General features: G+C 40.3%; 1 protein-coding gene across 1 annotated transcript in view; it reads right to left on the bottom strand.

Moving 5' to 3' along the window:
* Positions 1-1,052: 1,052 nt before the first annotated feature.
* LOC127934933 (neurexophilin-1) overlaps positions 1,053-22,649 on the bottom strand; it is a 35,031-nt gene continuing 13,434 nt past the window's right edge. Inside the window, exon 2 of the mRNA XM_052532500.1 lies at positions 1,053-2,974. Coding sequence (XP_052388460.1) covers positions 2,210-2,974 — 765 coding nt within the window. The 3' untranslated portion in view covers positions 1,053-2,209. The remainder of the gene's footprint in view (positions 2,975-22,649) is intronic.

Here is a 22,649-nt window from a genome sequence, read left to right as displayed (position 1 = left end):
TTGCATCTTCACTTTACAGCATTTTTACACAAGTGCCTAAAACTTTGCACAAGTACTGTAGCTTAGCAGGTTTCTTGAACCATTTTGGAGACATTGCCACACTTCTTCTGGATTTAGTCTGTCTCAATTTGTTCTGTTTCTTCATGTTATTCAAGACAGACTGGATGATGGTGAGATCAAACCTCTGTGTGGAGCACTGGCTGCACAGACTCCTTGTGCATAAAAAAACTCAGTGGATAATTACATTTAATGGCAAAAATTATGTTTGGAAATGTAATCTGATATGTCCTACTGACACATTACAGCAACACAGAAATAACATATATATATATATATATATATATATATATATATATATATATATATATATATATATATATATATGTACATACACACACACACACACACACACACACGCACACACACACACATAAATAAAGCAGTATAAAAAAATACAAATAGCATAAATGTATTCATTTGATGCACTGAAAAACTGCTACGTGTAATTTTTCTTTGGTACCTAACAGAGCAGATACTCATCTTCTAGATTGATTAGAAATAGTAAATGTAAGACAAGCTTCAGACAACTTTCTTCAAAACCCCTGTGGACAGTTGATTAAGACACAAACCTAGCGCCCTCTTTAATTACTGATAAGTTGCGAGCCAGCTACACTCAATGTAATGTTCCTGCCGGAGGCCCTAATCACTTTACAGCGGACAGACAGCTGGTCCTAACTGCTGCATTGGAGTGTTCTGTGGCAGTCTGAGCTTCTGAAAAATACACTATCGGTCTCACCCGATCCCATTTCCACTGATAGTTTTTCTGCAAATGAAAAACCTCCCATTTTAGTGGACTATACGAAACCTCAGCTGCTGTTAAAAATTAACTGTTTTTGTTTTAATGTGAACATCCTCCTCATGTGAAATACACTACCACATCCCTCACCAACAGTATTTTTGCAAAGCCTGCAATACATTTTGACATGCATAAAACAAAAAAAATAAAAAATGATTTTCATATCACATTCTGAGAAACACACAATAACAAAGACTTCACCTGATAAAACTTCCAGTATTTTATTCATTTGTACATCTCCATCCCCTTGTTATCCCTGAAAGTAAACATAATCATACAGATGATAAGTACTTCTAATATATATTTTTGACAGTTTTACAGCCCCTGTACAAGAGCATGGATTTCAAGGAGTTCACATCTACATCAGCAACTTCAGTTTCTTTGTCCAAAGAACCCGAGAACAAGCATATCTGGATCTGAGAGAGAGAGTGTGAAGTTTTGGGTTAACAGACAATGAGTGAAGGCATATACAGAAGCAGCTCCATCAGAATCATTTATGTACAAAAACCATTCATACAAATTAGGCTCTAGGATATAGAATTAATTACATAACAGTGTTTTATTATATGACAATGAGCAAGCCCTCCAACCATTCCTGAATCGTATTGAACTACAGGATACAGCTTGGGCCGAACAATTCACAATTATCACAGTACAGCTTCCTTGTAATAGGTAGAAAACATGCCTGTAGTTAAGGCCTGCTCATAACCAGCAGAACAAAGCCATTCTCCTTGCCTTTGGGCCTTTAGGCTGGGAGGAATAACTCAAGAATGTGTGGGGACTCCAGTGCTGTTCAAACGTTTGTAGGTGGAGGGAACATTGAGATTCTGATCGCGATTAATTCTCCTCCGATATCTCCTCTGAGGCAAACTACCATTTAAACGAAAAAGTCCTACTGTATCTACACCCTCATGACCTCTTGGCAGTTCTAATACACATGTACATACTTGTACAAATAAACTAATGAAATATTCTGAAACTCAAACACTTGCACATTTCTAAATTAAAACAGAACATTACAGGACAAAATTGTGAGTGTACAGGGTCATACAAGCAACACCCCAGTGGTAAAATAATATTCTAAGAACATTAAAATATATAAACAATAAATTAACAATAATGTGTACCGTAACTTAAAGGATATCAAGTGTGTAAACAAAAGCACTACATTATGCCCTCAAATATACGTTTTCATGTGGCCAAATACTCCTCTATTCTCAAGTCGTTTTAATAGATCTGGGCCATGAGCGTATGGTATGAGCGATACGGATAACATGTATTTGTTATGGATGGGAGAGAGCTCCATCCTTTGCCTCTCATTGTCCTTCATGTGGGTGACACCAGCGGCTACCTTCAGCCAGAAGGGAAGTAAGGAGTATCGCTGTGGTAGTTATAATCTGGGCAGACTTTCTGCACAAGCTTGTAGTCGGTGCTGTAGAAGGAGATGTAAATGCAAATTACTTTGAAGGGCTTTGAGCAGAGCCAGGATACATGGCTTTGTGTCTGCTCTTGGTAACATGTCTTAGATGGGTCGAAGTTGCAGAGCGTGTTCTTGGAGCCCCTCTCAACTTTCTCGTACTCAATGCGGCAGTTGAAGGATTTGGAATCCTTGGAGTCAATGACCGACTGCTGGGCTGTCAAATCAAACTCAACGATTTTGCTCGGCGGGACCAGGCTGACGGACACGTTGCCTTGGCCCGTAGAGTTATGGCGGAAGAAGACGCTGAAGGTGCCATTACCATGATCGACGATCTTTCCAGTGATCAGAAGGTTGAGCTTGACCGTTTTGATGTTGGAGTGGAAATCTCCCCAGCCAAACATTTTCTTGAACTTGCCTGTCTTGACCATTGGCCGGCGTTTGGCTCGAGGCCTGGATTCCTGCAGGTCCGTGGTATTCCTCAGCCAGTCCCACAGATCCTGCTCTGAGTAAGGCTCCGGAGTTTCATAGTGCAGGTCCAGGGCAGTTGCGTTTTCCTTTCCATGGAGAGTCTGTGATAAAAGTCGACTGATGGACAAGTCCTTACTGCTTTCTGTCCATATATGCTTTAGTGTCGACTTGGGGCTCCCTGATTTGAGCAGCTCCGACTTCCCCTGGATAGAAGCATGGGCACTTGAAACCTAAGAAAGCAAGACGAAGAGGACGTTATTGAGCCATCTTAACCTTAAAGAGCTACAGAAGACACATAATGCAAAACAAGTGAGCTTTTCATCCAGTGCCGCTTGACAGGAAAAAGGAATTAAATGGATATTACTCTTGATTCAGGAGATATTGACCCCTCACCCCCACACAATCATGTAGTCTCCTACTCAACAGACAGATCAAATGGATTAGGATGAGGGGGAAGAAAAGATAATCGATCGAGCCCGCAAGCTTCAATTTGCAATGTGTTAGCTGACAGGAGCCATCCGGGAAATGGAACAGAGCGTGGCGAATGAGAAAAAGAATACAACAATCAAATTTGCCACGTTGTGTGGCTGGAGAGGGGATCTCTGCTGGCCCCCCTGATAATACCGGTGACTATTCTTTGAGTAAAGAGCTATTAACCAGCCACTGCTCCTTGAATTGATGATTGATGAACCACTGGGTTCTCTCCATTTAGTTCAGATGAGTGGAATTAGCTCCAAACAGGGCCTGGCAGAGCGCTGTGACATTGATTGCCTGATTTCTACTGTAAGACCTGACAGGAGATCCGTCTTGCAGTAGTTTTTGCATCTTGAGGGCTACCCCTGGGATCGATAGTTAGAAAATAAGGTCTCACTACCAATCTGCTCGACCCTTCGGACAGAATTGCCTCACAGTGTGTGCAAGAGCGAGGGTGATGCGGGTCCCTTTTAAACACAGTGCTGGGTGGGAGCAAGGCCACGTGACTCACTTAAGGATTTCATGTTGCGAACCTGAAAGGTAATCGATAACTGACTTGAAGAGTGGTTCAAAAATGCAAATATATATATATATATATATATATATATATATATATATATATATATATTATTATTATTATTATTTTTATTTTTTATTTTTTTTATTAATGAATAAAACCAAAACTCAACATTCATCTTTACCTGACAAGCACCCATACCAGTGATGAAGAACCCTAGGAAGAGAGTTTAAATATGTTTCCAATGAAATTAAGGATCATTACTCTTCCTCATGTGTGGAGAAAGAGGCCTTGCCCTGTACTAAAAGAGAGTAATATGTTTTGTGCTCTGGGAGCATGATTAAAGACATAGTTATTATGTATTAATGGCTAATTGCTAAAGGGGTAATACAAACATTCCAAGGGAAGGGAAGTTTCAACGAGCTATTTGTGTGAAGTTCAGTGCAGCCTGACCGACTGGGAGGGCACTTGCATTGATAAATGTATCAGTAAAGAGCTTGTTTTAACAAAATGTTGAGGGAAAAACATGTTTTCATGCTTATGTATTCATCTCATCTAATGTAATATAATGCAATACAATAAAACAATTGCAAAATGTTTAACAAGTGTGCTAGGTGATGCAATATACAGTCAGGATACAGTACTGTTACTACTAATTTTAATAATAATAATTTATTATATTTTGTAATCTGTTTTACATGCTTTATTTATTTTTTGTTCTTTTATATGCATTATTCTAAAGTATGAAACTCATTCATTCATTTCTGTAATGTACTCTATAATGTAAAACACTGTTTTAAAATATGCTATAGAAATAAAGCTTTATATACTAAACCTGAATGTCTTGTATCACCCTGAAAAGTTATTTGATAATGACCGGCTAGCCTGCTTATTTGAACTAATTACCAAATAAATGGACAAGGAATGACACTGAAGATAAAAATTAATTTACTGCAATGAGATTTGTCAACAGTCAAATATGCAGTTTAAATGTCATTATACCAAAACATTTTATGGCAGAACGCTGCAATTTACCAATCAGAATAAAGCATTTCAGAAATTCATGAAAACTAAGTAATTACTGAGTAATACTTTTTAGAATTTTAGCTCTTACATTTAAATAACAGTCAGTTAAAAGGGTAGTTAAATCCTGAAGCTTTCACTGAAAAACAGACCTGGTTTAGGTTTCCAACACTTTGCCTATGGCTAGTATTTTTCAGTCCACCTTTAGCGACCTTAAAAAGCTCACACATGGAGAGCACAAACAGCAAAATACTGGCCAGGAGTCAGTTCTCCTAGGCATAAAGCCTGCACACATAGCGGATGTCTCTGCACAAGCCTTGGTCTGTCCAGTCAGTCTTGCCATGACTGGCTTGGATCCAGCCCGACTGCTGGAGCTTTATGGAGCCAGCTGCAGTGCTCACCTGAGGCAACAGTGCATCTGGTAAACACATTCGGGGGGAATCATGGCCAGGCCCTTCCCACCTCACCCACTGACAGCCGGCCAGCCAGGCACAAACAGCTGGGCTCCCCCAGGCACTGCACTGCATCAGGTCAGCAATAGCAGCATGTGTACACCAATCCGTGTACCTGGTGTGAGTCTAAATGAGTCTGCCTGACAAGGCTGACAGATCAAATCATATTGGTAACATTCTTAATCCCAACAGCTGAACTGCATCAAACATTATATATATATATATATATATATATATATATATATATATATATATATATATATATATATATATATATATATATATATATATATATATATATATATATATATATATATATATATATATATATATATATATATATACACAAACATAATTCATTCAAACAATACAGGATTCAAGACATGCTGTTCATCAACACTGTGAGTGGGCAAATGGATTTTTATCAGTACGGTGTGCCAAATTCTAACAGAAAATTACACACTGCAACATGGAGAATTAAAAACCTAGTGAGCAGTTAACACCACTGACCGTACTTAACCTTGAAATACATGTTCTATGACTGCAATGCAGTACCAACCAATGGCAAGAATCAGACCCTGCTTGCTTAACATAAGGCAGAGCTACATTTGGTCCTAATTAATGACAGCAGATTAAATGGAATAATTATGCAGGCTAATTTTGAAAATGCAATTACTTTATTGCCACACATTTGTGTTTCTATTTGAATGTTAATTTGCACTAAATTAAGGTATTTATATGCATCAATAAGTCAACTACAGTGTTAGCTAGCATATTATTGGCACATTGATTACATCGCCAGGGCTATTTACTTAGTAAGTGAAACATTACAATGTGCTTGTTCCCTACATTTCTGCAGGTGTCCATATCTGTAAAACTGGCCCATTAAAAAGAGAACATTTAAAACAGCTTTTTTAAAATCATAATCAGCCCTGGCTTCAGGGGGTGTTCTTTTAAGAGAGAGAGAGAAAAAAAATAATGTTTTTTATAATCAAAAAAGTTTCAAAAATTGAAAGTGTGTGTGTGTATATTATATTATATTATATTATATTATATATACATTTTAAAGTTCTATATATGCTCAAAATGTATGTCTACATTATGGAGGGTAAGTTCTCTTGAACCCCTTTCACACTGCCATTCCGGCAAATACAGGGGTAAAGTGTTCCTGTAATTGTTCCCTGGTTGCTAGATTTGGCACTTTCACACTGCCAGTGATGACCCGGTATATGTGCGTGCTTTCACACACAACCCTTGAAGATCCCGACACGTGACATCAGCGCGTGACGTGTAATGTACGAGTCGACAACGCTTGGCACATTATACTTTAACTGAAGCAAGCAAACGATCTCTGCGTCAGCGCGGAAAGTGAGGAACTAACTGATCTCTGCTTCATTACAGTTTGCACATATGTTTTCGTCGCGAATGTTGATCTTCCTTCAAAACAGCCGGTAAAAAAGTCGCGCGATAACGCGCGTCATCACTTCGATACGGAATTAGATCTGGCTTTTGTTCACACAGCGCTCGTTCCAGATCGATTACCGCAATGTTACTATGTCCCCGACCCGGATTTGATTCGGTAATCAATTCCGGGACGTGGTTGCTTTCACACAGAAGGCGACCAGGCAATGTTACGGGAATATTGCGGGTCCGACGTGCAGTGTGAAAGGGGCTTTGCTGTGAAGTAACTTCCTTTCAGAGCTGTACTGTCTCTTTGACAAAGACCAGCATACAAAACAGCAGGTGGCCTAAAGGTCAACCGATAATGACTATTGTTATAATAGCTTTTGTAAAACAACGGTAGTAAGAGAATGAGCAGAGGGAGTACATAAAACCTAGCATCGGGAAAGAACAGCCTCAACTGTGACCCTGAGAGCACATTTCACCATTTACCTTTACACTACAGAAATACACTAAATGGGAAGTGAGCAGACAATTACAAAATCACGTCTGCCTGAGATAAACGTCCCAGAGAAAACACGCTCCTTATCAATAAAACCATGATGTCAAGGCCAAAACCTCTACAATGCAAAACAATATGCCAATGTGCCTCATTTTAACAACCTCCCAAACAATGTTTACAGCCTTGGACATGAGATAAGATGATGCATATCTTTTTCCCCATCAGCAATTCACTCCCATCCACAACCTAGATGCTTAAACAAGGCACCTCATGCTGTGGCCGTCCTGAGAGAAATTAAAAGGAAAGGCAAAAATGAAGATGGATTTCAACTAAATCCACTTCTGCTAACAAAGCACTTGCAGCCCCCCTCTCCCCTCCTTCCTTCCTCACTGCCTGCTGTGTGCGTTTGGTTTGTAAGAGTGTGAGGCATTGCACAGGCCCATTAGCGGCATAACTAAGCACTGTGCTTTAGGATGGGCCGCTGGGGTAGAGGTATGCTTGCTGCAAGAGTTGGACAGCTGCTAAGCAGCCATGGAGTATCAGGCTGTGACCACACACTAGAACTGCCTAATGGTGTCATAAGAAGACCGTTAGACACACCATTAAAGCAGGCTGTCATGCTCATTGTGTATAACAGCCTGTTTGTGTTTGTAACAATGCCCATGGATTCCCCTGAAACAGTTAAGTAGGTACTGCAACAGAAGTGTGACACACATACCGTACAGAAACTGTTCCGTTTGCCCAGTTTGAGATGCATTTTGTGCATTTACGAATGTAATTATGAATTAACCAAATGAGAATATTAAAACGCATGTCTGTTTCAGCATGACAAGAATTAATTTGAACACAATGGCTTCGTTTACAAGGCAGCAGAATATGATCATCAGTGCTTGTTAATAGTGAGTGACGTGACATTCAGCCAAGTATGAAGACCCATACTCAGAATTTGTGCTCTGCATTTAACCCATCCGAAGTGCACACACACAGAGCAGTGAACACACATCCAGAGCAGTGGGCAGCCATTTATGCTGCGGCGCCCGGGGAGCAGTTGGGGGTTCAGTGCCTTGCTCAAGGGCACCTAAGTCATGGTATTGAGAGTGGAGAGAGCACTGTATAAGCACTCACCCCACCCACAATTCCTGCCGGCCCGAGACTCGAACTCACAACCCTTCGATTGGGAGTCTGACTCTCTAACCATTAGGCCACAACCCCCCCCCCCCCCCCCCCCCCCTTTTTCTCTTTTTTCCTCTTTTTTCCTCTTTTTTCTTTTAATAGGAGCCATTTACACAAAACACGTTCTTGCATTTACAATACAAGACACTGCACTGGGGAGTGGAAAACACAATTTTTCAAAAGCATTTAAACGTGCAGCTAGCATGGATTTACATTGGTAACCTATTAAAGTGCAGTGTAAATTGTGAACCGTCCCCACTGGAGCCTATTTAATCAGAAGTCCAACGTTGCAAACATGGCGCTAATAATGTCACATCCAAAATCAAGAAGCAGCAAAATGCAGCACAACCAGCCCCACTGTGGCCCATTTATACACAATGAGTTTTTTTTTTTTTTTTTTACACTTGAGACACAGGGCAGTGGAATAGAAAAATCTGGCAAGTCTGGAAATGTGTTTATTTTAACTCAAGCACAACACCCAAACACATTAGTCTAGTATGTGTTTGCATGGAAAAACAATGGAAAAGTTGTGCAGGCAAATGCAAAAATGTTTTCATTGTGAACAGTGTCAGTTTTCAGTATTCAAAGATTAGTTTTAGACAAAAATTCTGTGTGAATAAAACCAGTTTTAGATCCAGTCATGTGACTCATATGCTACACTCAGTACTCAGTTAATTATAATAATATTATATAAATTATATAAATGCTGTCCTTTGATTCATATTTGACAGATGAACTTGTTCTTCATAGGTTTGGTTGTTTAAATCAATGTTCTTTGTTATTAACATTGCCATCTTTTGGTCACTACAGGTGAAATTCACCTTTATGTAGTCTGAGAACAAAAAGAGCACTTGTTCATACAATTGCAACTAAAACAGCCTACTGTATATAGACTATTGTAAAACATTTGAGACTCACACCCATTTAATACGGTTCTCAATCCCAAACACTGACTGTGTAAAAGTATTCATTTAACAGCACAATACACCGCTGAAATACATTAACATTAAGTACAAGCTCTAACAAGGCTGTTTGAAAATTAAAATGACATATTATGGTAAGATTACAGTGAACTAGACAGACTCTTATTTTAATCATGCAAAGCTCCTAAATCCACCAGATTAGGTAATATCTAATTACACATGCAAGAGCTGGTCATTCGGACTGCTTTCAGATCTAATACCGTTAGCTGTTCCATATTTCAGCCAAAGTTTCTTTTCAAACTCTCCAACGCACTGTTCCTCATTTACCAAACAATCAGCTGTTAAACGTATGAACAAGAGAATAATTCTACAATGGGATCTGGGATGCCATTAAAAAGAAACCATTCACTTATTTCTGGTGCAGAGGTACTTTTAAGTCTGTAAAGAGATGCAAACAAGCTGTTTAAACTGGACATGTCAAAGCGCTCTTCCATCTGTCCTGTTATCAGGAGTAGCTCAAGTGCATGGACTATGTTTACTGTATACTGTATGCATCTGTATACTGTATACACTGTAATGGTTTCTATTTGGTTTCTCGCATCCAGTGTAGGCAAGTGTCAGCCGTCAAGTGACTTGACCCCTAGTGGGCCTATGGTGTGATATAATTATTCGTTCATGCCTAGCCACAATCAGGGTCATCACAAACAGGGAACAGAGTGCAAAAGGCCCAGAGGCTGAGAGGGGCCCACAATGATGTCCACTGGGGGGCCCAACAGAGATCGTCGGCCAACACACCCTCCCCTCCTTTGAGGGGGTCCATAGCAAACTATTTGAAATTATAAAATGAGTTGTTAAATGAGTTTTTTGATATCGGTTACATTCTTTGTTTATAATGAGAAGGACATTTTAAGTTGGATGTTTTAGGGGCCGTTCACATACCCCCCCTTAAAACGCGTGGAAAATGCTAGGCACGCCGTTTTCTCCTTCTTTCCAAAGCGCTCGAGCAGAAGCGCTCCTGAGGCATCTGCCGTTGCTAAGCAACAATGACGCGCTCTCTCCATGAAGACGCGGAAATTTCAGCAAAGGATAAATGGATTTGCAGCACAAAAAAATCGCTTTCAGTAGCTCTGCTACTAAATTTATTTCAAAATGGCAATCCATATACAGCTATGATCAGCTGTTCCTTCATATTGGCTGAGCTTTCAACATTGTTATGGGAAAGAATAAAGCTGAACGTTTAGTTCTTGTCACATGACCTGCAGTGCGTTTGTGGCATTCTGAAAAGTTGAGATGTTTTTAACTCGATGCGGTGCGGACGCGCCTGGAAAAAATGGGCGCATCGCACCGCGTGCACATCGCGACCGCGTCGCTTCCATTATGAGCGCGCATACCGCGCGCCTACATTGGATATAATGAACTTGAGTGCGCAAAAGACGCGATATGTGAATGGCCCCTTAGGGTGTTTTCACACTTGGTTCACTTGCCTAGTCCGAGCCAGAGTTCGATTGCTCCCCCCTCCCCCTGCCCTCTCTGGACTGCATTCAAATTATTTTATTTGGGTCCGATCCGTGGTTCGTTTGCGTCATTAAGCCAGCAGCTGTTTACACCGTTGCTTAGTAACGACGGTGCAGGAGAAGGCAGCAAATCAATAACATTACTCTCTGCACTTTTATGTATTTATGTTTTTGAACCGTTCGTTTTGTTCACAAAGCTTCTGTACATAACGGTGATTGCGTCTGTTTTACAAATGTACTGCAAATGCTCTAAAGAATGCTGAAGGTGAACAGAAAGGTGAACAGAAATTAGATATACAGCTCTCTGCTTGCGTGTAACACACACACACAAACACTCGTTTTCATCAAATAATACGTCATTATTAGCGGTTCACTTCCACATTTTGGTACGATTGTGTTTACACCAGCAGTGAACAGTACAGCAGTTCACATGAACCGTACCCCAAGCCACCCTTTTTAAGTGGACTCAAGTATGGTTCGCAGGAGCACACCCGATTTCGTGAAGCGTTCACATCATCCAAACGAACCAAACTCCGACGCCAATCGAACCCGGGTGCGCACCAAAAGTGCTAGTGTGAAAGCACCCTTAGTGGTACAAAGACCCTTATTACAGATTGTACAGATAAGAGCAATACATCAGTCGAATCAGTAAAGGGTCTACTTTTATTTGACACAGACAAAATAACAACAAAAATTTGTGCATTTATAAAATAAAGATAACAAACAAGGTGTGCTGTCTGCAGCCTTGGTCTGTGGTGATATTCATTTAGCAACACCTCATTAAAGTGTGAAATTGACTTAAATGAGTCCCTGTCAGCTGACTTTGATCTCACAGCTTAAGAAAGACAGCAGAATTGAGCTTCCATGAACCACACTCTGCAAAATTCTACAAAACATTGTTCCTTTGAAACAGTGTCCCAAAATGTAACCGTGAAAGTCTAACATCATCTCAATACTATTCCCAAGGAGGAACCCACAGTTCTCTTCCTTGAGCAATGCAGAATTTGTTGAGCCAACTCCACTGCTGAGTGCTGAAATTTACTGTGGAAATCTAGAGACTAATGTGGCCTAAGGCTCCATAAATCAAAGCAGGCTTCCCTTTGTCAGCATCGCAGATGGCCCCACCGCCCAAACACCCCAATTAAGAGCCGAGAAGGCGAGAGAGAAGAACACAGACACAGCAAGATGCAGAGAGGAAAAGTGAGCATGTGAGAAGAGAGTGAGAGGAAGTGAGGGCACCTGTCCTGCTGTCATATTCGGGGGTCCTCCTCTGATCAGTGATTCAGGTCTACCTCTTAGCCACTTCAGCACAGAATTAATGATGGCAAACAAAAGCCAGTGCATCGCTCCTCACAGCTATTTGTGGGAGACTTCTCTCTCTACTCTTTCCCATCTGAACTAATCCTCAATGTCACACTTAATGAGATTTTAGGCTGGAATAATAAACCGAAGCTGCGCTGCTCTTCTCCAAATACGTTCTTGTACTCCTATTCTTTATTTATTTTCCTTTTTTTTTTTATATACCTTGATCTATACCATGCCATTTGACACCTGTGCTAGCCTAGCTACATCTGCAGCAGAAAGACCGTTTGGACAGTTTGCCATATATTTTCAGTATTTTATAGTTTGTAATGTCACAAATCTGTTAAAAAATAATAATACAGTGATCAAAAAACAATATGTTTCAATTTAGTTTCACTGTTTGGATTAAGCTGTATATTCTGTATGTTTCTGTGTGTCTGTGTGTGTGTGTGTGTGTGTGTGTAGTATAATCACACATACACATATAGCATGCCATTAAAAACACCTATATGGTAATAAAAGATATTTAATATCAATTTAGTTTCAATATTTCAATTAACTGCATCCTGTATGATTATATGTGTGTGTGTGTTTTACAAGAAAGTACTTATGAGGTTATAAAGTTGTTTTCTGGACCAGCGTTTAAATTGGAATTCATTTAATACAAATATTAATTCATTTGACTGGATCTATACTGTAAAAATAATAATAATAATAATAATAATAATAATAATATTTTCCAAGTTTCTCTATGCTTAATGCAATGTGTTACTTGCCATTTCGTAATTATTTGCGAAAGTCACTATCAATTTCTGAGTTACATTTTCTGTGCATTATCATCAGCTTTGTTTAAAAGACCCCACAAATGCAAACACATAAGATGAAATAAGAGGCTTCACATTTCAGAAAATGAAATGCTGGTTTTGTGTAGTGCCAAGTATATTTACACATGTGTGTTTTGTCCTTTTGTGTGAAGTGGTAGGAGGGTTCAAGAGTCAGGTAAGAAGAGTGCTCTCCAGGGATGCTGCCATTATAATGCACGCTCGTCACTCAAAATCAAATTAAGCCTGTAATCCAATAAACTTCCATTTCTGCTGCAAGTGACCCCAAAGGACCTCATTCAGAATCCGTGACAAGCTTTAATCAATATGATTTAGTGGTTGAGGACACAAATAATTCAGTCGAGGAGAAACGATGTGCTGTTCTGCCACTGTCTCCACACTGGAAAACTGAAGCGGTGCTTTATAGACAGCCTGTGGTGTGTTACAGTGCCGCATTGATTTGCAGATGCAATGTGATGGAGAGAACAGAGAGAGAGGCGAGGATAAAGACAGGAGCTGCTATCATGAGACCCCCTTAAGGAGTATTTAACTGAAAGTCAGAGATCAATACGCTCATGTCCATCGGAGCGGGCCATTGACAGGGCTACTTACGGGTTACAGTATCTGTCATTGCCACTTCAACTTGCAGACAGGCTCTTTGCTTCCTGATAAAAACCGCTTTCATCTCACACTCATCTATTTGGTGGCAGGTAAACCAGAAGCAATCATATCCAGATAATGCTATACTGGCTTCTCTGGTAGAAGGCTGATGCTGTATTTGCCCATGTAAACATTATGAATACACAATGCAATCATTGATGTTTGGACTGGATTTGTATAATTTTTCTTTTTTTTTGGACTGTGTTCTAACAATATGATTAAAATTGAAATGAAGAGCAAACAACGAGATGTGCATTTGAGCCTGGATTCCCGTGTCACTTTTATTTGTATTAAAGGGGAAATATACAAAAAATGCTAAAATGAAATATTTTGCAGAACAAAAATTGCTTCACTTTTAAAGCTGGAGTTTAAACATACGATTAATGTTGCTGCTAAGGCAATTAATGACAATTAATGGTATTTTACAGCTAATAGCAAAAAATACTGACAGTATTATCTTGTATCATCTTTAAGGAGTTTAGTTTGTTATCATTATCTTTGGACTGTAGATTACATGATAACTTACCAATGGGTAAATGGTGATAAAAAAGAGGGATAAATCTTTTTTATTATTATTATTATTATTATTATTTTTTTTTTTATTATTTTTTTTTTTTTGCGAAACGTATTTTCTGACAAAATAATTGAAATATAATTTTTACTCCACCTCATAGAATTTACATTAAAAATTTTATTGGGAGAATGCAATAGTTTTGCAAGAGAATGCAAATGTTTTGTGAGAAAACACAAAGTTTCTCTGGGTTTAAGGGGTAATGTACTAACCAATGAATTATCTAACTAACAAATAAATACATTAATATGTTTTACATTACAATATATAAGAATAAGAACGAAACCACATAGTCAAACATGAGACATGAAACTACAGCAAAGTGTAGGGAATGGTGATTCCAACAATGCCATTCCTCTGTGGCGCTATTGTTACATATGTGGTGTGGATTTCCAGATTTTCAAGCAATTAGAATGATGATTATGAAATCTTTATATCTTTATTCATCCTACAGCCTTTTACTCTGGAATACTCCATTATGTTTGAGTAATCATGGAACTCTGCAGCCAGATGTTTCCTAAATGTTTTCCATTGTAATGCTGTATTTCGAATTCAGACCATTAAAGCCTTTAAGGAGTCATATGATGCTTTTTTTAAAGAGCATTATCTCGTGTATTTGGTGTAACAGAATATATTGAAATGCTTTAATGTTCAAAAAACACATTATTTTTCAAATATTATACATTATTGTAGGTCCTCTATGCCCCGCCTCTCTCAAATGAGTCGTTTTCTACAAAGTCCATTCTTCCAACAACTTTACAGATCTTCTTCATGCACTAAGAGCTTGTAACACTCCAAAGAGAAAGGACAATTGGAATCACATCATATGACCCCTTTAAACTATATGTTGAATCATACCATGGACTCAGTCCCTCTTTTCATATAATGCTGCTGGTGGCAACTCACATCCATGAACTGATGTAAAATAAAAAAGGAACTCACAGTTTTTGTTGTTGCAATGTTCATCTTGTCACCAAGTCAAATATTGTATATGTTTTAACGGACTTGATCAATATTTCAAATTGTTTTTCAAATATTTCCATTTTGCACCTTTAAAAGCAATATCAGAAAATGATCAGGGCTTCAAAAAGGTCTATATATATGAATATGCCAAAGCTTCAGTCAGAAATTACATTGACATAATATGCCAAATATGGACATTGTAAAACACCTACCAATAATAGATGGACATTTTACTGGATGCTGGCTACATGCTACAAATGCATTACATCAGAAATTATATAAGTTCCAGTGTAGCCCTGTCTGCAGTTTGAAAGCATCTTGAGTCTAATATCAGTGCAATAAAGGTTATATTGTATTGGGAATCATCGTCCACGCTATATATATATAATATAGAATTTAATGCCAAAGACAAAAACAGTAATTGTAGTGTCGTATAGGTTTTTATATTTTTTTAATGTGAAAAAAAATTATATATATATATATAGTAAAGTCGCACCTGAGTATAAGTTACATCAGTCAAAAATGTGTCATGATGAGGAAAAATATATATATAAGTCGCACTGGACTATAAGTCGCGTTTATTTAGAACCAAGAACCAAGAGAAAACATTACCGTCTACAGCCGCGAGAGGGCGCTCTATGTCATCAGTGTAGACTACAGGAGCACTGAGCAGCATACAGTGCCCTCTCGTGGCTGTAGATGGTAATGTTTTCTCTTGGTTAATTTATCTTACTTCATTTCTCTTGGTTCATGTCAAATTCATTTAGATAAATAAGTCGCACCTGACTATAAATCGCAGGACCAGCCAAACTATGAAAAAAAGTGTGACTTATTGTCTGGAAAATACGGGGTATATATATATATATATATATATATATATATATATATATATATATATATATATATATATATATATATATATATATATATTCCTCTGTGGCGCTATTGGCGCTATATGTTGGTTACATAGATAGATAGATAGATAGATAGATAGATAGATAGATAGATAGATAGATAGATAGATAGATAGATAGATAGATAGATAGATAGATAGATAGATAGATAGATAGATAGATAGATAGATAGATAGATAGATAGATAGATAGATAGATTGATTAATGACTCAATATCTCAGCAAAGTTCAGTACTTAGATGACACCGGCAAAGAAGACTGAAGCTGTCCTTAAGGCAAAGGATGGACTAAATTCTTATTAGGTCCTTGATACTGACATATTACTCAGTGTCTTGATTAGTTATACAGTGCCCTTTGGTTACAACATGGAAATAAGGGCTGAGACACAAGACAACTTTCCTTTAAAATTTGATCACTTGTAAATATGCCAGTTACTCAAGTCAAGCCATCTTTATTTATATAACACTTTATAGAATACAGATTGTGTCAAAGCAGATTTACAGTGTAAAAAAACTGTGCTGATAATGCAAGAGGACAATAGAACAACAATAAAAGTCAGTTCAATGAACAATGAAAGATATCATTTTTCAGCTCAGTTTAGTTCTCTTCCATTAGTGTCTGTGCAGTCAAGTGTCCCCAACTAAGCAAGCCAAAGGCGACATTGGCAAGGAACCAAAACACCTTGGGAGAAACCAGGATCAGTCGGGGGGCCAGTTCTCCTCTGCCCAGATGAAACCAGCATGGTGTGATTTAATTCCTGTAGTTTTTAGTAGTGACATATAATTGTAGATCCATCCATCCATCATCTTCCGCTTATCCGGGGCCGGGTCGCGGGGGCAACAGTCTAAGCAGAGACGCCCAGACTTCCCTCTCCCTAGCCACTTCTTCCAGCTCTTCCAGGGGGACCACGGGGCGTTCCTAGGCCAGCCGGGAGACATAGTCCCTCCAGCGTGTCCTAGGTCTTCCCCGGGGCCTCCTCCCGGTGAGACGTGCCTGGAACACCTCCCTGGGAAGGCGTCCAGGAGGCATCCGAAATAGATGCCCGAGCCACCTCAGCTGGCTCCTCTCGATGTGGAGGAGCAACGGCTCTACTCTGAGCTCCTCCCGAGTGACCGAGCTTCTCACCCTATCTCTAAGGGAGCGCCCAGCCACCCGATGGAGAAAGCTAATTTCGGCCGCCTGTATCCGGGATCTTGTCCTTTCGGTCATGACCCACAGCTCATGACCATAGGTGAGAGTAGGAACGTAGATTGACTGGTAAATCGAGAGCTTTGCCTTACAGCTCAGCTTCTTCTTCACCACGACAGACCCGTACAGCGACCGCATTACTGCAGAAGCTGCACCGATCCGTCTGTCAATCTCACGTTCCATCCTTCCCTCACTCGTGAACAAGACCCCAAGATACCTGAACTCCTCCACTTGAGGCAGGAACTCTCCACCAACCTGAAGTGGCCAATCCACCCTTTTCCGACTAAGAGCCATGGCCTCAGACTTGGAGGTGCTGATTCTCATCCCAGCCGATTCATACTCGGCTGCAAACCGTCCCAGTGCACGCTGAAGGTCCTGGTCTGAGGAGGCCAACACGACAACATCATCCACAAAAAGCAGTGACGAAATCGTATGGTCCCCAAACTGGACACTCTCCGGCCCTTGGCTCTGCCTAGAAATTCTGTCCATAAAAATTATGAACAGAACCGGTGACAATGCACCGGGAACAGGTCTGACTTACTGCCGGCAATGCGAACCAAGCTCTTGCTCCGGTCGTACAGGGACCGAACAGCCCTAAGTAGGGAGCCGCAGACCCGATACTCCCGGAGCACCCTCCACAGGATGTCGCGAGGAACACGGTCGAATGCCTTCTCCAAGTCCACAAAACACATGTGGACTGGTTGGGCAAATTCCCATGAACCCTCCAGCACCCTGGAAAGGGTATAGAGTTGGTCCAGTGTTCCACGACCGGGACGAAAACCATACTGTTTCTCCTGAATCCGAGGTTCCACTATTGGCCGATTTCTCCTCTCCAGTACCCTGTCATAGACTTTCCCAGGGAGGCTGAGAAGTGTGATCCCCCTATAGTTGGAACACACTCTCCTTGAAAAGAGGGACCACCAACCCGGTCTGCCAGTCCAGAGGTACTGTCCCCAACCGCCATGCGATGTTACAGAGACGTGTCAGCCAAGACAGCCCCACAACATCCACAGACTTGAGGTATTCGGGGCGGATCTCATCCACCCCCGGTGCCTTGCCACCGAGGAGCTTCCTCGATGACTTCAGCCCGGGTGATGGACGAGTGCCCCTCCGAGTCCCCAGCCACTGCTTCCTCAACGGAACACAAGTCGGTGGGATTGAGGATATCCTCGAAGTATTCCTTCCACCACCCGACGATATCCCCAGTTGAGGTCAACAGGTGCCCATCTCTACTGTAAACAGTGTTGGTAGGGCACTGCTTCCCCCTCCTGAGGCGTCGAACAGTTTGCCAGAATCTCTTCGAGGCCAACCGATAGTCGTTCTCCATGGCCTCACCGAACTCCTCCCAGGCCCGAGTTTTTGCCTCCACGACTACCCGGGCTGCAGTCCGCTTGGCCTGCCGGTACCTGTCAGCTGCATCCGGAGTCCCACAAGCCATCCAGGCCCGATAGGACTCCTTCTTCAGCTTGACAGCATCCCTTACTTCCAGTGTCCACCACCGGGTTTGGGGTTTGCCGCCTCGGCCACAGCTCCGAGCAGCCGCAGCAACAATTGAGGTGGAGAACATGGTCCACTCGGACTCAGTATCTCCAGACTCCCTCGGGATCTGGTCGAAGCTCTGCCGGAGGTGGGAGTTGAAGATCTCTCTGACAGGGGGCTCTGCCAAACGTTCCCAACAGACCCTCACAGTACGTTTGGGTCTGCCGAGTCTGTCCAGCTTCCTCCCCCGCCATCGGATCCAACTCACCACCAGGTGGTGATCAGTTGACAGCTCCGCCCCTCTCTTCACCCGAGTGTCGAAGACATATGGCCGAAGGTCTGATGACACGACTACAAAGTCGATCATCGACCTCTGGCCTAGGGTGTCCTGGTGCCACGTGCACTGATGGACACCCTTATGCTTGAACATGGTGTTCGTTATGGACAAACCGTGGTTAGCACAGAAATCCAATAACAGACCACCGCTCCGGTTCAGGTCAGGGGGGCCGTTCCTCCCAATCACGCCCCTCCAGGTGTCACTGTCACTGCCCATGTGAGCGTTGAAGTCCCCCAGTAGAACGACGGAGTCTCCAGTCGGAGCACTTTCCAGCACCCCTCCCAGAGACTCCAAGAAGACCGGGTAGTCCGCACTGCCATTTGGCCCGTAGGCACAAATGACAGTGAGAGACCTATCCCCGACTCGAAGGCGCAGGGAAGCGACCCTCTCGTTCACCGGGGTAAACTCCAACACATGGCGGCTGAGCTGGGGGGCTATTAGCAAACCCACTCCAGCCCTCCGCCTCTCACCATGGGCAACTCCAGAGTGGTAGAGAGTCCAGCCTCTCTCAAGAAGTGTGGTTCCAGAGCCCAAGCTGTGCGTTGAGGTGAGCCCGACTATCTCTAGTCGGTACCTCTCGACCCCCCGCACAAGCTCAGGCTCCTTCCCCGCCAACGAGGTGACATTCCACGTCCCTAAAGCCAGATTCCGTGTCCAGAGATCTGGTCGTCGGTGGTCTCGCCTATGACTGTCGCCCGATCCACTATGCACAGGCCCCCATGGGGGAAGGCCCGGCCACCAGGCGCTCGCATACGAGCCCCAACCCCGGGCCTAGCTCCAGGGTGGGGCCCCGGCTGCGCCATGACGGGCGACGTCACGGTCCTTGATTTAAATTTTGCCATAAGGGGTTTTGTGAACTGTTCTTAGTCTGGCCCGTCACCAAGGACCTGTTTGCCTTGGGAGACCCTACCAGGAGCATATAGCCCCAGACAACATAGCTCCCAGGATCATTCGGGTACTCAAACCTCTCCACCACGATAAGGTGACAGTTCAAGGAGAGGATATAATTGTAGAGTTCTTTTAAAATGACTACAGAACATGATGTAATCATAACGAGATCTTTCAAGAATATCTCTGCTTTATTTAATTGCTGGCACAACTATCATAATTTTAATTAATTTGAGCATAAAAGATTACTTGAGTGCCTGCATTTGATTTTTGAAAAGAGAATGAGAGTCAGTGTTCTCCAGAAACATGAATATTTCATGCATCCCATAAAAGAAGGTAAGAACGTAAAGCAAGTTAAAGGAAAATTCACAAGGTGCTTGGTTAAAGAGAAGCAAATAATCTACAAAGGTACTTGTGATAAACACTTTAACAATTTCACACTGGAAGCACCTTCCAGAGAATGAAACTCACTAATGAAATTTAAGCAATGTATCCTGAGACAGCCAAGCTTATCACTTCCTTTCAATTACCCTCAACCAAATTGCTTTCCATTCAAGGCATGTTGTCCGATTGCACTTTTTTAGACAGTGCACAGTCTAAAGTTAATTTTCAACAGCATGAAGAGAGGCTCTGGAGTACCTAACTGCATATGAGCCCGGGTTCATAGACACTATGCTACATATTAAACATCCTGAAATGCAAGATACATGAGAGGCTATGGTCTAAACAAAGCCTGGCACAAACAAATGCATACATACCGTTTATCAGAAGCAGCTGACATGGTATATGGCTAACATACATTTCAAGCACATCTGCGTCATGCACTGATAAATTTGCATTAAGCTTTTCTGAAATTTGACATTTGAAAGGAATTAACAGCTTATTGATGCGCTATCTTTTGCCTGTTGTGTTAGTTTTGGGATTGCCCAATTGAAAAAATGCCTGAAACTAAAAAAAAAAAAAAAAAAAAAAAAAAAAAAACTTTTTAAATTTCAATTCAAAATGTAAACATAATTTAGAAGAATTAAAATAATATAGAATTTTAAATGTTCAAATCTCAGAAGTCTCCCCATGGCAGAGAAGGTCAGTGGTTTGTTTCTCTGACCCATCTCAGTTTCTGTAATAAGAGTTCAAGATCAGAAAAGATGCTTTTATAGATTTTGGATCCCAACCGCTGCCTGAAAATCCACTCTTCATTCTGCTAGGACAGAGATTTAACCTCACAGCAATTCCAGGTATTGATTTTATAATTATTTATTAAATCAATTATTTGATGCATAATTATTTTAAATCCCATTAATGAGATGATTAATATAATAATAAATCCAATAAATAATGATGTTTATATTAAGTAATGTTTTTTTTTCATAAATATTATATTCAGTGTTGAATTTTTGAAAATGTCTGTCTCTTTGCAACCCTTATTTTATTACAATATTATAAAAAAATAAAAAATATTAATGTTTCCAGTTCCTGAGTTAATATAATATTTTAAAAAGATGGAGGGAAAAAAAAAGAATTAATAATATTTTCTTCAATGAAAATGGTGAGAAATTAGGGATAAAAGGAACAGAAGAAAATGTTTGTAAGAATCATTATTAATTACAGTGAATAATCAAGGATAAAACAAAAATAGAAAATACTGCCTGATTTGTCTATGCCTAGTGTCAAAGCTCTTCCAAATACAATACTATCACTTTGTTGCTCTCTGCCTTTCTACTAATATATTCTTGAATTAATGCATGATAAACAAATTTTTAGTCCAAAAAAAGAAAGTGTAAAATTTTAAGAAGTTGATCATACTCAGCATTAATAATATCATATATCTGAGATGAAAATATATTAAATTTAATGAAGTGACTGAACCCTTGACAAGATGTGCTGCTAACAGAGACGTCCCTTGATGCACCGTAAAGTGAGGGATCCTTAATTGGCCAGGGCCGGGTTTCCCAAAAGCTTTGTACTAAGCCTAAGAAGTTCGTAAAAACGATCTACGACTGATCTTAATATTACGGTCTGTTTCCCAAAAGCATCGTAACTTAAGTAGCACTTGAAAATCATTGTAGATCTACGAGTGCTCTGGAGTAATTGTTAAGCCCTTACGTGCATCGTAAGAAGACAGATTTATGCGGTCACCTACAGGACAATCGGCAGATTACACCTGTAACTTGATTCAAGTGCAATGTTTTTATTCAAGTGCTTTTTTATTAATTTATAAATGAAATAATTAAAAAGGGCAGAAATATAGAAATACACATTTAAATTAAATGTCTAAAAAAACTAAAAAAAATGAAGAAGAATATAAAAAAGAATAAAATAAGTAATGAAATGTTTCAAAGACTGGGGGAAAAATATGTCAATGACTTTCTGAAGTGCACGATGTATTTGATCCGTAAAAAAAAAAAAAAAAAAAAAAAAAAAAACTCTCACTCTCTCTCTCTACACTGTGTATAAATAAATACATTTTAAGAATGTTATGCATTTAGCTGACACTTTTATCCAAAGCGACTTACAGTGCATTCAGGCTAACATTTTTTTACCTAACATAATATATAAAAATATAAAGTATATAAAGTATATTATTATGTAAAGTATAATATAATAATATTATAGACTATAATATTGTATTGTGTTATAGTTATTAAATCCAAGTTGTCTTTCTGGAATGCAGCATTAGGTTAACATCAATAAACGATAGTGTACTACAATTAAGAGCCATTCTATGATATGACATTTCAGCACTTGACAAACGGACAGCGACTCCTAAGCAGCACTTAGAGCACAGCTACGTGCAACTGTGTTAA

Source organism: Carassius gibelio, chromosome A19 (assembly GCF_023724105.1).
Source record: "Carassius gibelio isolate Cgi1373 ecotype wild population from Czech Republic chromosome A19, carGib1.2-hapl.c, whole genome shotgun sequence".
NCBI lineage: Eukaryota > Metazoa > Chordata > Actinopteri > Cypriniformes > Cyprinidae > Carassius > Carassius gibelio.
This window is presented reverse-complemented; position numbering and strand designations above follow the sequence as displayed.